General features: G+C 47.6%; 1 protein-coding gene across 2 annotated transcripts; it reads left to right on the top strand.

Moving 5' to 3' along the window:
- The first annotated feature begins 1,662 nt into the window (after positions 1-1,662).
- Positions 1,663-12,396, top strand: SSBP1 (single stranded DNA binding protein 1). 2 transcript variants are annotated; one of them, XM_073567573.1, is made up of 7 exons: positions 1,663-1,814; positions 5,371-5,437; positions 5,622-5,676; positions 6,574-6,714; positions 9,103-9,193; positions 9,304-9,392; positions 12,259-12,396. In XM_073567573.1, exons 2-7 carry the CDS (start codon positions 5,414-5,416, stop codon positions 12,297-12,299), a joined length of 441 nt encoding a protein of 146 aa, XP_073423674.1. In that variant the 5' UTR covers positions 1,663-1,814; positions 5,371-5,413; the 3' UTR covers positions 12,300-12,396. The 2 variants fall into 2 exon arrangements, with proteins under 2 accessions (XP_073423674.1, XP_073423675.1); XM_073567574.1 differs by lacking the exon at positions 1,663-1,814 and adding an exon at positions 1,829-1,968.
- Positions 12,397-14,080: the final 1,684 nt, after the last annotated feature.

Raw genomic sequence — 14,080 nt, 5'->3', positions numbered from 1 at the left:
TTCCGGAGACGGCCATCCTCCGGACGCCGCTCCCTGCTGTCCACGCCACCGCCGTGATACCCATCCTGGGCCACCGTGGCGTCTTCCAGAAAATCCGAACCAAGCCGAGGTAGGAGACCCCCTCGCTACCGGTGTCGGCTGGCCGGCCTGGGATCCCATTCTTCTGTAGGATCCCGTCCCCTCAGGAACAGGAAACCAACTGATGCGTGGGAGAGGTACCGCCCTTTTGTATCTGTAGGTTTCCTGTTCCTATAGGGCGGATCCCCTCTCTCGTGGTGCTGTCATGGGAGTCCGAATAAATATATGTACAAGTATATCAGAGGGCAATACAGAGATCTCTCCAATGAACTGTTTGTACCAAGGACTGTGACAAGGACAAGGGGGCATTCTCTTCGTTTGGAGGAAAGACGATTTCTGCACCAGCATAGAAGAGGGTTCTTCACGGTAAGAGCAGTGAGGCTCTGGAATTCTCTTCCTGAGGAAGTGGTGATGGCCAACTCACTGAATGAATGTGAGTAACAGTATAGAAGGTTACGAATAACAGAATATTATAGGTAGATGGTTGACCCAGCTTAGGGGAAGGAATTTTTTTTTCCCTATGGAGAATATTGGCTTCTTCACTCTGGTTTTTTTTTTGCTTTCCCCAGGATCAACAATGCAGAACGGCTGCACTAAAAGTAGGCTGAACTAGATGGACATAAGGTCTTCCTTCAGTATTCAAAACTATGTTACTATGTACAGCCACCAGTAGAGGGAGCTAATGCATAAACTCCATAAAGCAGAGCGCCCTCTAGTGGTGACAGTACACAAATGCATGGATTCAGCATATTTTGTTCTTCATACAGGGTCAGTGGGACTTTTTGTGTAGGAGTCTGAACCTACGGAGCTGATTTTCTGGCATCTTATTGGATCAATCCAGCCCTGACTACGATCTTTTTTTTTTTTTTTTTACTAAACATGGGGAGAAATGGCGGCTGTGCACATCCGGCTCCACTTATCTTATAGGAAACACGTTTAGGCCAGATACAGTCACTGATGACCAATGCAGACACCATAATGGGCCAGTTATTGAAGCCTAGTCTCCAATGGCAGCTCTGGCCTGACTGCTACAGACTATGACCTATAGATAGGGGACTGCACTCCATGGGATCTGTGTTTGGTTATGTATAAGGCGGCGTAAGCTGCCAATAGGTGCAAAGAAAAGAAAAACCAGCCATAATACCGCCACATGGACATGGCGCCTTCTATAGACTCTCTATAAAATGTCCCTGGTTTATTTATTAATGACTTCAGTCATGATAAGGAGCCACATTCACATCAACTCCCCAGTGAGCCCCTATAGGGGGCAGCAACTTCCTACAGATGAATATAAAGCGCCACCTGCCGGCCACCAAGGAGTTTTTGTTACCCAGCAGGTATAAATAACCCAGTGGAAGGATCGCCATCTGCCGGCGACTCGAGGAATTTCACATAGTAAAGCAGAAAACACAAAGCGGTAGCGGCGCCACCTGGTGATCGCGGCTGGAATTGCAGCAGAACGAGAGCCAAAAAGGGGGAAAAAATGCAGAAACCCTTACAGAAACGCATAATGGTGGCCGGTTATTTATCTGTCACATCGAACACAAATCTGTCAACAATTGTTTACGTTTTCACAGGAAATTAATTATACGGAACTACCGGAAGCGGGGAATGAGCAAGCTGCCGGAAGTGGGGCGGAAGTGAGCCGTCTTGCGCCGGAAGTAAGGACGTGTGTCACAGAATCTCTCTTCCCCCTGCTGCTGATCACATGTGTAGGGGACACTGACCCTGGTGAGGTGAGTGATGATAATTGGGGGCGGATAATGGGTTTACAGCTCAGTTCTGCCTGACTGGGAGTGGCAGGTACAGGACAGCATGGCCTGCTGGGACTTCTGGTGCTACACTGATGCAGGCAGCCTGGATATCTACAGACATCGGCTGCAATGATTGGTAATGTGATGACCGTGGAGAGATGAGGCGCAATAATCACGAGAAATCCAGACCCGCTTGGTTTTCAGTCACCAGTTGCGAAACTTGCAGCATTAGGGGCCCTGTCCCTAAAAGCGGCAGGGGATGTTCCCGGAGGAGCGTCCCAGAGGCCTCATCTGCTGTGCCAAAGCCCCCAGGAGAGTCGGGCATTGTTTTTATGCCTCATCTGTGGTTGTGTCTGCCGCCGTTCCCGTGTCCCCCAGGGTTGTCTGCCGCCATGCCCCCTGGGAGGGGGGTGTCTGGCGCCGTGCCTATGTCCCCTGGGGGTGTCGACCCTCTCCCCCTTAGGCGTATTAGTCAATACGTCCAGACTTCCTAGAGTTGTCAGGAGCAGCGACGTCTCCCTTCATCCCATAACACTCTCAGTTTGAGTATGGAAAAAGAAACCTTTTTCAAAGTGGAAACCATCAGCAAGCTGTTGATATTTTTTTTTTTTTTATAAGACTAATAGACTCCGATTTCTTACAAAAGTGGCTCCTGAGAGACGTCAGGGAGGAGGAGACCACGGACATCCCCCTGGTAATGGGAATATTTTATTCATCTTCTGGCGGGTCCTGGGCATCATTCTAGTACATTCAACTCTCTCCTCCGCACACCACTGCCACCTCCAACTCCCCTCATCTCTGCTGAGGACTTTGCACCTACTTCAAAAACAAGATTGACCAAACAAGGCAAACCTTTACAGTTCCACCACCCCAACCACTCCACATTCCAGACCTCTGCCCTTCCCTAATAACCTCCCTCTCCAACATCACTGAAGGAGAGCTTACTCATCTCCTTTCCAAATCACGCCTCACCACCTGTGCACTTGACCCCATCCCTTCCCACCTGCTCCCCAACCTCACAAACATGATCATTCCAGCCCTAACCCATCTCTTCAACCTATCTCTAACTTCTGGTACCTTCCCCTCTGCCTTCAAACATGCCACCATAACACCCATCCTCAAAAAATCAAACCTTGACCCAACTGCTATGCCTAGCTATCGCCCCATATCACTGCTCCCGTTTGCTTCCAAACTCCTTGAACAGCATGTCCATGCTCAACTTTCCTCCCACTTCTCATCTAACTCCCTCCTTGACATCCTGCAATCTGGCTTCCGCCCCACCACTCCACTGAAACTGCCCTGACCAAAATTACTAATGACTTACAGCCAAAGCTAACAGACAGTTCTCCATCCTCCTCCTTCTTGACCTGTCCTCTGCCTTTGACACAGTTGACCACTGCCTACTGCTACAGATTCTTTCTTCCCTTGGCATCAAAGACCTTGCCCTGTCCTGGATTTCCTCATACCTTTCTGACCGCACATCTAGCGTTTCCCACTCCCACACTACCTCCTCATCCCGCCCCCTCTCTGTTGGAGTCCCCCAAGGCTCTGTCCTGGGGCCCCTACTTTTTTCCATCTATACTCTTGGCCTAGGACAACTCCTAAAGTCCCATGGCTTCCAGTACCACCTGTATGCGGACGACTCTCAGATCTACCTCTCTGGCCCAGATGTCACCTCTCTGCTGTCCAGAATCCCGGAGTGTCTATCAGCCATATCCTCCTCCTTCTCCTCTCGCTTCCTAAAACTCAACGTAGACAAAACTGAACTCATTATCATTCCTCCATCTCACGTATCTTCCCTACCCGATCTGTCTATTATGGTAAACGGCATCACACTCTCTCCCACACCTGAAATCCGCTGCCACGGAGTAACACTCGATTCTGCCCTGTCCTTCAAACCACACGTCCAATCTCTTGCCACCTCCTGTCGCCTCCAACTCAAAAATATTTCCAGAATCCGTTCCTTCCTCAGCCCTCAATCTGCTAAAACTCTTGTACATGCCCTCATTATCTCCTCCCGCCTTGACTACTGCAACACACTCCTCTGTGGCCTCCCTGCTAACTCTCTTGCACCACTCCAGTCTGTCCTCAAGTCTGCTGCCCGACTAATCCACCTCGCTACTCCCCTGTCTCCCCCCTCTGCAAATCCCTCCACTGGCTCCCAATTCCCCAATGAATCCAGTTCACACTACTAAGGGTACCGTTACACTTAGCAATGCACCAGCGATCCCGACAATGATATGGATCGCTGGTACATCGCTAAGTGGTCGCTAGTAAGCTGCCAAACAGGCAGATCTCACCAGCGACATCGCAGGGGTCGGGGTCGCTACTTACCTGTCAGACGCGGCGATCCTGACGACCTCCCGTCGCTCGTCGGCGCCACAGGAAGCGCCCGACGAGAAATGATGCAGGACTTTCTCGCGCGACCAGCGATAAGCAGCGGGGGAGCCGGTCGGAGGTATCAGACATAGCGATATCGCTAGCAATATCGCTGCTACGTCACAAAATCGGTGACGTTACAGCGATATTGCTATTGCTATGTGTAATGCTACTGTCACACTTGGCGATGTACCAGCGATCCCGACCAGCGATATGACACGGTCAGGATCACTGGTACATCGCCAAGTGGTCGCTAGTGAGCTGCCACACAGGCAGATCTCACCAGCGACATCGCTGGAGACGGGGGTCGCTACTTACCCGTCAGATGCGGCGATCCTGCTTCCTCCCGCCCGGCTCCACGCGTCGCTCGTCGTCACAGCAGGAAGCTGACGACGAGAAATGGTCCAAGACGTTCTCGCGCGATCAGCGATAACCAGCAGGGGAGCGGGTTGTAGGTAAGTATCAGACACAGTGATATCGCTAGCAATATCGCTATAACGTCACTAGTTATTCATTCCTCACACAACCGCCTCCAAGGTTTCTCCCAATTTCCCCTATCCTCTGGAATGCCTTGCCTCAACACATCCGATTATCCACCACCCTCGGATCCTTCATACGGAACCTGAAAACCCATCTCTTCAGGAAAGCTTACAGCCTGCAATGACCATTCTGCCTCCTCATCACCGCCTGAGCCGCCGCCTCATCACCATCAGAGCTGCTGCACCCCCGACCTTCTGTTTTTTCCCCACTATCCCGTAGAATGTAAGTCTGTAAGGACAGGGTCCCCTCCCCTCTGTACCAGTCTGTCACTGTAAATTTGTTTACTGTTAACGATATCTATATCTTTGTATGTAACCCCCCTTCTCATGTACAGCACCATGGAATTAATGGCACTATATAAATTAATAATAATAATAACATAGAGCATCAGGATCCATCAACAGCATCGTAATGATGGTTTCCTAAAAAAAAAATATATATATATATTTTTTTTGTCTCCTACACAATTAGGCACTTGGTCCGCTCACATACTACACACTGACCTTGTTATCTTACTAACAGATCTGTCGGCTGCAGCTTGCTGATGGTTTCCACATTCTTAAAACTCCCATGACAGGGATTGTAGATGATGTGAATAATGTAGATTTTTGTTCTACAGGTGATAAATATTTCCCGAGAAGCCAAAAACTCAAATAATCGAAATGTTTCGCAGAGCCGCCACGCAGGTAGGTATAAAGAGGTCGGGGGAGTTGTCACCGACAGCCAATCAGATTCCTGCTTTCTGTGTCAAAAAGACTTGAAAACTGAAAGCTGCGATATGATTGGTAATCCAGTGCCAGAAGGACGCAGCAACCAAAGAGTCGATCCTTGTAAACCTTACTTTTTTTTTTTTCCTCTTAATTTTAACAGATTTTCCAGCAGTCGGTCCGGTTTCAGAGCTCAGAATCAGGGATTTTGGAACGATGTGAGTAGGATTTCCTCTGTCTTTGGATTTTTAGTAATTTTTTTTATTTGTAGGGCAGGATGGGGGATGAGCAATTCTCCTGCCCAAAAGATAAATGAGCCGCAGCTCCTAGGTGTAATTGCTCGGTGTAACCTGTAGATGGAGCAGTTGTACTGAGACAACTTTGTTATATGGTTGCCCATGTTATGCAAGGTCGAGACCACGATGCGCGTCGGGGGAGTCGCGTATTGGGGGTGGTTGAGGCTTCGATGTGTGTCAGGGGAGTCGAGCCTCTACTTTAGCAGCTTTTCCCTATGGCCAATAGAGTGGTTTTCTGAGTGGGGGTCCCCTCCTACAACCCTCGTGTTGCCATGAATTTTCTTGGTACTCCCCTGATTGATAGTGACCCCCACATTACAGCTCTGCTCACCGATCATCCCACCCCCCATTATTTCCTTTCTAACAGGATTGTCTGCATGTACTGACCTGGCGGGCACTAGAGAAGAAACCAGGCAAAGCAAGAGCTCCCTCCACGCAGTATTACAGGGGAAGGCCAGGATTAAACGATTGATGACTTCTTACTTAGGACAGGTCACCAGTATCAGATCGGTGGGGGTCCGACACTGGGCACCCCCTCCTATCAGCTGTTAGCCGATGACCATTCTTGGTACTGCAGCTCTGCTCCCGTTCATATCAATAGGATTGGAGCTGCAGTACCTGAGAGTGGCCACTATACATTCTGCGGCACTGTTCTCTACATCTGGCGACCGTAGGACTTGGGATCAGCTGATCGGACCCCCACCCATCTTGGACAACCCCTCTAATTTGTTAATGATGGCATCACATAATGTAATGGAATTTTATTTATTTTTTTCCAAAAAAAACCCCATAGAAAACGAATAAATGTTTGTGTTTCAGCGCTGAATCGGGTGCAGATATTGGGTAGAGTCGGCCAAGATCCGGTAATGAGACAAGCCGAGGGCAAGAACCCAGTGACCATTTTCTCGGTGGCCACGAATGAGCTATGGAGGTCGGGCGAGAGCGAGGTGTTCCAGACAAGTGAGCAGAAAAAGCCATTTTTTTTTTTTATAGGCCCCCCCTCACCCCTTTTAAGATGGACTGATCAAAGCGATCACCACAGCCGCATCTGAGTTTTTGAAACAGCGCCAGATCAGTCTGTGTGGCTGCGGCCGGTACTGCAGCTCACTAAAAAGAGAAAAACAGAGGGTGAGAAAAACAACATCAGGCCCCTAAACCAATCCATATGGGTGTGCACACCGACAACCAGAAGTAGAATGAACGATGTCCTTAACACACAGCAGAGTCGGCATGACAGTAAAGTTAGTTACACTACTGTTCAAAAGTTTGGGGTCACCCAGACAATTTTGTGTTTTCCATGAAAACTCAAACTTTTATTAATCAAATGAATGTAAAATCTCGTCCAGACATTGACAAGGTTTGAAAAAAGAAAAAAAATTATTTTGAAATAATTTTCCCCTTCAGACTTTGCTTTCGTCAAAGAATGCTCCCTTTGCAGCAATTCCAGCATCGCAGACCTTTTGGCATTCTAGTAGTTAATGTGCTGAGGTAATCTGGAGAAATTTCCCCCCCCCCCCATGCTTCCAGAAGCCCCTCCCACAAGTTGGTTTGGCTTGATGGGCACCATACGGTCAAGCTGCTCCCACAACAGCTCAATGGGGTTGAGATCTGGTGACTGCGCTGGCCACTCCATTACAGATAGAATACCAGCTGCCTGCTTCTTCCCTATATAGTTTTTCCATAATTTGGAGGTGTGCTCTGGGTCATTGTCCTGTTGTAGGATGAAATTGGCTCCAATCAAGCGCTGTCCACAGGGTATGGCATGGAGTTGTAAAATAGATAGCCTTCCTTATTCAAAATCCCTTTACCTTGTACAAATCTCCCACTTTACCAGCACCAAAGCAACCCCAGACCATCACATTACCTCCACCATGCTTGACAGATGGCGTCAGGCACTCTTCCAGCATCTTTTCAGTGGTTCTGCGTCTCACAAATGTTCTTCTGTTTGATCCAAACACCTCAAACTTGGATTCGTCTGTCATAACACTTTATACCAATCTTCCTCTGTCCAATGTCTGTGTTCTTTCGCCCATATTAACCTTTTTCCTTTTATTAGCCAGTCTCAGATATGGCTTTTTCTTTGCCACTCTGCCCTGAAGGCCAGCATCCCGGAGTTGCCTCTTGACTGTAGATGTTGACACTGACATTTTGCGTGTACTATATGAAGCTGCTAGTTAAGGACCTGTGAGGCGTCTATTTCTCAAACTACAGACTCTAATGTACTTGTCTTGTTGCTCAGTTGTGCAGCGCGGCCTCTCACTTCTCTTTCTACTCTGGTTAGAGCCTGTTTGTGCTCCTCTGAAGGGAGTAGTACACACCGTTGTAGGAAATCTTCAGTTTCTTGGCAATCTCTCGCATGGAATAGCCTTCATTTCTAAGAACAAGAATAGACTGTCGAGTCTCACATGAAAGTTCTTTTTTTCCGGCCATTTTGAGAGTTTAATGGAACCAACAAATGTAATGCTCCAGATTGTCAACTAGCTCAAAAGAAGGTCAGGTTTATAGCTTCTCTAATCAGCCAAACTGTTTTCAGCTGTGCTAACATCCTTGCACAAGGGTATTCTAACCATCCATTAGCCTTCTTACACAGTTAGCAAACACAAAGTACCACAAGAACACTGGAGTGATGGCTGTTGGAAATGGGCCTCTATACACCTGTGAAGATATTGCAATACAAACCAGACGTTTGCAGCTAGAATAGTCATTTACCACATTAACAATGTATAGAGTGTATTTCTGAATCATTTAACGCTAGTTTCATTGGAAAAAACTGCATTTCTTTCAAAAATAGGGAAATTTCTAAGTGACCCTAAACTTTTGAACGGTTGTGTAAGTTAAAGTGACGGTGCTTTAAAAGTGCCATGTAGCTGTAGTGCCTACCCATAGTTGAAGGAGACTGAGTGCGAACACGAGGCACAGTCCCGACGCGTTTCGCGTATGCTTTTTCAAGGGGGATCACACTGCTCATGCGGCACCTGTACCCGGAGGTATAAATAGATGGCAGGACTACAATGTTGTCATATTCACCTTGAACAAAGCATGCACGAAACGTGCGTCGGGGCTGTGCCTGGTGGGCACACTCTGTCTCCTCCAACTATGGTCAAGCACTACAGCTACATGGCACTTATTTTAATATCTTCCCTTGCACCAGTGGTCTTTGTTTACTCCATTTTTTCGTGTCTTTGGTTCAGTCACTTGTATAGATTGATGGAGGACTTTGGCGTTTTCTCCGGTGACCCCCTTGGTATTTGGGGCCTCACCTGGCTGGGTCAGAAGCTGCACCGCAGTCTACTCCTACTGCAGATTCAGGCGGAGCAGGATTTGAATTATCTTCTTTTTCTATCTCAGCGGGAGACGTCAACCAGAAGACGACCTGGCACCGGATATCCGTTTTCCGTCCCGGACTCCGAGACGTAGCACATCAGCACATCAAGAAAGGGTGAGAAGTACTGGGAAAACACTACAACTCCCAGCATGGTGGATTATAGACTAGACAGGGGAAATTGCTTATATGACAGTTCCACCGACCATGAATTATTGCGTCCTCAGGGCTCGCGTCTACGTGGAAGGGAAAATCGACTACGGCGAGTACGTTGACAAGAACAATGTCCGCAGGCAAGCGACCACCATCATTGCAGGTGGGTGACGATCCTGTCCCCTGGACAGGAAAATGGTACCGCTGTTGTATAGGAGTAGTGGACAACCCCTTTAATTTGTACAGCTCTGCCCATTATCGGTATTATTCCATTTTGAAGCCTCCTCCTCCACTAGGGGGAGCTCACCAACACACACAGATCTCATTGAATTCAATAATAAATCTGTATGCGGTGAGCTCCCCCTAGTGGTGGCCTGAACATTTCCTTTAACTGTTTATGAAGCTGGGGATCTTAAGCGCCGACTCACAATTTCTAAACTAGAGAAGGATTGTTTGTATTGTTCTGTCCTTTGTGAGTTAAAAACCTGTTGATGGTTCATGTACGGTAACCTCCCCTCCCCCACTGCTTCCCCAAGGCCTCCACATGAAAGGTTTCCCCAATTTTAACACTTTGACTTTCACTCTCAGGACTGCAGGCTAAGGGTTTGCCCCGTGCCCTGTGTGACCCTTTCTTACTATTCAGAGGAGCAGCGGCCACAGGCAGAGTAGTGTATATTTGTAATATGCGAGGTCTGCGGCAGGGTACACTGCTGGTATATATGGGTAATGTCATAGAAATAGAACAGTGAGGGCAGCTCTGGAGTATAATACAGGATGTAACTCAGGATCAGTAATGTAATGTATGTACACAGTGACTGCACCAGCAGAATAGTGAGTGCAGCTCTGGGGTATAATACAGGATGTAACTCAGGATCAGTAATGTAATGTATGTACACAGTGACTGCACCAGCAGAATAGTGAGTGCAGCTCTGGGGTATAATACAGGAGGTAACTCAGGATCAGTAATGTAATGTATGTACACAGTGACTGCACCAGCAGAATAGTCAGCACAGCTCTGGGGTATAATACAGGAGGTAACTCAGGATCAGTAATGTAATGTATGTACACAGTGACTGCACCAGCAGAATAGTGAGTGCAGCTCTGGAGTATAATACAGGATGTAACTCAGGATCAGTAATGTAATGTATGTACACAGTGACTGCACCAGCAGAATAGTGAGTGCAGCTCTGGAGTATAATACAGGATGTAACTCAGGATCAGTAATGTAATGTATGTACACAGTGACAGCACCAGCAGAATAGTGACCGCAGCTCTGGGGTATAATACAGGAAGTAACTCAGGATCAGTAATGTAATGTATGTGCACAGTGACTGCACCAGCAGAATAGTGAGTGCAGCTCTGGGGTATAATACAGGATGTAACTCAGGATCAGTAATGTAATGTATGTACACAGTGACAGCACCAGCAGAATAGTGAGTGCAGCTCTGGGGTATAATACAGGATGTAACTCAGGATCAGTAATGTATGTACACAGTGACTGCACCAGCAGAATAGTGAGTGCAGCTCTGGGGTATAATACAGGAGGTAACTCAGGAAATGTATGTACACAGTGACTGTACCAGCAGAATAGTGAGTGCAGCTCTGGAGGACTGTGCAAGATCGGTAATGTGACGCGGCTGTTTATGCAGATTGCATCTATATATAATCTCTTTAGCGTCTGATCATTATTATTGTATTACTGGGCGGACGTGTCGTGCAGGATTTGGATCCGGGCCCCGTCCGCCCCGCTCTCGGCTCCTCAGGACGTTCTGTACAGTGAACGACAGCTTGATGCAGCAGAGAAAATATTATCTGCTTCTATGATAACACTTCATCTGGCCGTGACAAATGCTGACAGGATAATTAGCAGCCAGGGGCTGAGAGCGAGGCGGGCCAGATAAACTGGATGAATCGTTAGAGAGATGAGTGGTGAAAGTTTCCGGACCTTAAGGAGACCACAACTCCCAGCATACGCTGACAGGCATTTTCTTGGTGGTTTCTATGAAAGCCGAGTCCTTTTCAATGTGGCTTTTTTAAGGTAGTCACCCAGCTTTTCCAAACTCCATAGCAGAATATTTTATGGAAAGGGCATTGCCACTTATTTCAGCTGATTTTGCCATTCAGGAGCTTGGGAAAGCTGAATAATGTCAACTGATGGGGCCGTAGACTTCAAAGAAATGTGAACTTTCGATATGTTGACATTCAGGAAACACGGAAAGCTGAGTGATCATTTCTGTGACAGCAGTAGTAGTTTCCTTATCGGTAGTCACCCATCTTTCCCAGGCTCCAAAAGAGCAAATCCTATGCAGAGAGATGGAAGCAGAGGGGCCATCATTTGTCTGTTCAGAGATTTGGAAAAGCTGGGTGGCATCCCATATGTAAGCTGTACAAATTGGTCATCACCCAACTCTTCCAAACTCCACCCCGGTAGAAGATATGCAAAAATAAAAAGTGTAATTCTCTACTTTTCCTGACTGATTTGACTTTCAGGAGTCTGAGACAGCTGAGATAACAGTTGTTAGCGTCTCCATAGTAGTTATAACCAAACTTTACAAGACTACAGAATAGCAAATCTTAAGCCCTCAGGAGCTTGGGAAAGCTGAATAACAAGTCCATAATGGCAGCTATATTGTTTTTTTCTATACATCTTTTCCTAACTCCATACTGGATAGAAGCACAAGGTTAGTGGGTATTTTTTTATTGTCTAGGTTGATTTGGCATTCAGGAAAGCTGAGTGACTGCCTCATGGGAGTTGTAATATTGGTCATCACCCAGCCTTCTCAGACTCTGTAACAGCATGTTCTATGCACAAGTGGCAACACAAGCTGTACATGACTGGTTTGCCACTCAAGAGTCTGAAAAGCTGGGTGGAACATTTGTGGAAGCCATGTTGTAAATCATCCAGCTTTCCCAAATAGCTGGAAACCCGAGGTGTAAAATATTCTTATTTGGGTCGATTGACCGTTCAGGGGTCTGAATCTCAGCTTTTATACTTTACGTCGGTAATAATCTCACTTCTTCTCTTGCAGACAACATCATTTTCCTGAGCGACATGCGTGACCGGCTTTGATATCGCCATGTCCTCCGGGGGGCGCCGTGTATATAGAGTTATTAGAATGGTGTCTTTTTCTTTGTAAATTCCTAAGAAATAAAAGATTTTCTAAGAAGTGCGCCTCGTTTGCTGCGCGCCTCCTCGAAGAACATCTATGACAGATAATTGCAGGTGCTAACTAGAATTTCCAGAATGGGTCTCCATCGCACTCCGCTGGGAATGGAGAGGGGTCCGCGCATGCGGTTTTCAGAAGTCCTCATGCAAATGGAGGGAGCCGCATGTTTCCCACATCCTCCCTGCGCTGTAGTCAGCTACCAAACTGTCACATTGCACATCCTGAGCCACCTGATTCATGAACATAATGCAAGAGCAACAGTGAAATCTGACACAGGTACATGGGACTTAAAGGGGTTGTCTGCTTCTGCTCATTTCCTCACTGAGGGGCGAGTACCACATTCAACAGATGTGATGTCATCCGTTCCGCTCGCCTCCTAATGGGGAAGTGAGTGGGGCCAGACAGCCTTCCTTAAAGGGGGTTAGTCCACTAGCTTTTGTTTTTTTAACTTTGGCCTATGGTACCAGACTCCTGACATTCCTCTGTACAGCTGCCCGTGTTCTCTGTTGGCCTCCTTGCTTTTTCTTCTAATAGGAACCTCATGTGACCGCTGCAGCCAGTCAGTCACCGATTGACAGTCACATATCGGCTGAGCTTTTTTTCCCGCTCGAATGACACATGACCGCTGTAGCCAATCAATAGCAACTGAGCCTCCTGGATTTGGAGTCCTAGAGTGACAGTGGAGACTAACACAGAAAAATAGGAACGAGGGGGGAGGGATGTAACAACACAACTGTATAAGCTCCTCAGCATCTGTAGAAAGCTGGGTGATCGCCCGTCATGGCAGTGCTCAGATTCTTGAAGAGACGGATATTACATTTGCAGGCAGCCCTGGTTCTTTTCTAGCGAGGTTCCACCAGAGCGAGACGTCCAAGTCCGGTCTATAAACATTTGCTTTGGCGCAGAGCGCGGGCGCTGGCATATGAGGCTCTTAAAGCGGCACTCGCCCTCCGTGTCTGCTGTCCCTACTTCTACTTGCAGGTGAAAAGGAGTGAGTCCCCAAGGCTTCGTTCTCTTTCTGGGAAAGCTGGGTGACAGTCTGTGCAGCCTCTGTTACTGCTGACCATCTTTCCCAGATTGACTGGAGATAAATCTTCCTCTTCCATTTTGTGGCATTCAGGACCCCAGGAAAGGTCAGTGCCCACCCCTTTTAAGAGCAGTAGTAGAGGCTGTATTGGTGCTCACCCAGCTTTCCTGGGAACAGATAGGAGAATTGTTCCTGGATGTAATCACACACAGGATTCCTGGAAACTACAACTCCCAGCATGCCCTGATGTAAGCAAACACTCTAAGGGGGTCACATACTTTTGATTTTAGGTCTGTGGTCTTCAATCTCTGGCAATGACCCTCTAATCGCAGAGTGCAGGCCCGCATCTCTCCAGCTGTGGGTCCACAACTCCCAGAATGCACAGTTCAGAGAAGACCCAATTACTAGAGGGGCCTTTCATCCATGTTGTGTAGCTGATAATCTTCAACCGTTGGGGAACTATAACTCTCAGCGTGCCTTCATGGTTTGTATAGGCAAAGGCTCGAGTAAGAGAAGGGCGGCACATACTTTCCTTGTATAGTGTTGGGCAGCGGTGCCCCTCCAGCTTTTGGGAAAAGTACAACTCCCAGCATGTCCTGATGGTGGTAATCCTCCTTATTAAAGGGGGCCACATACTGTGCTGTAAGGCAGTGGTCT

The sequence above is a fragment of the Dendrobates tinctorius genome, unplaced genomic scaffold, assembly GCF_039654945.1.
Source record: "Dendrobates tinctorius isolate UK_male_01 unplaced genomic scaffold, ASM3965494v1 ptg000020l, whole genome shotgun sequence".
Taxonomy (NCBI): Eukaryota; Metazoa; Chordata; class Amphibia; order Anura; family Dendrobatidae; genus Dendrobates; species Dendrobates tinctorius.
Note: the sequence above shows the minus strand (reverse complement) of the source record. Positions and strands in the feature narration are given on the sequence as shown.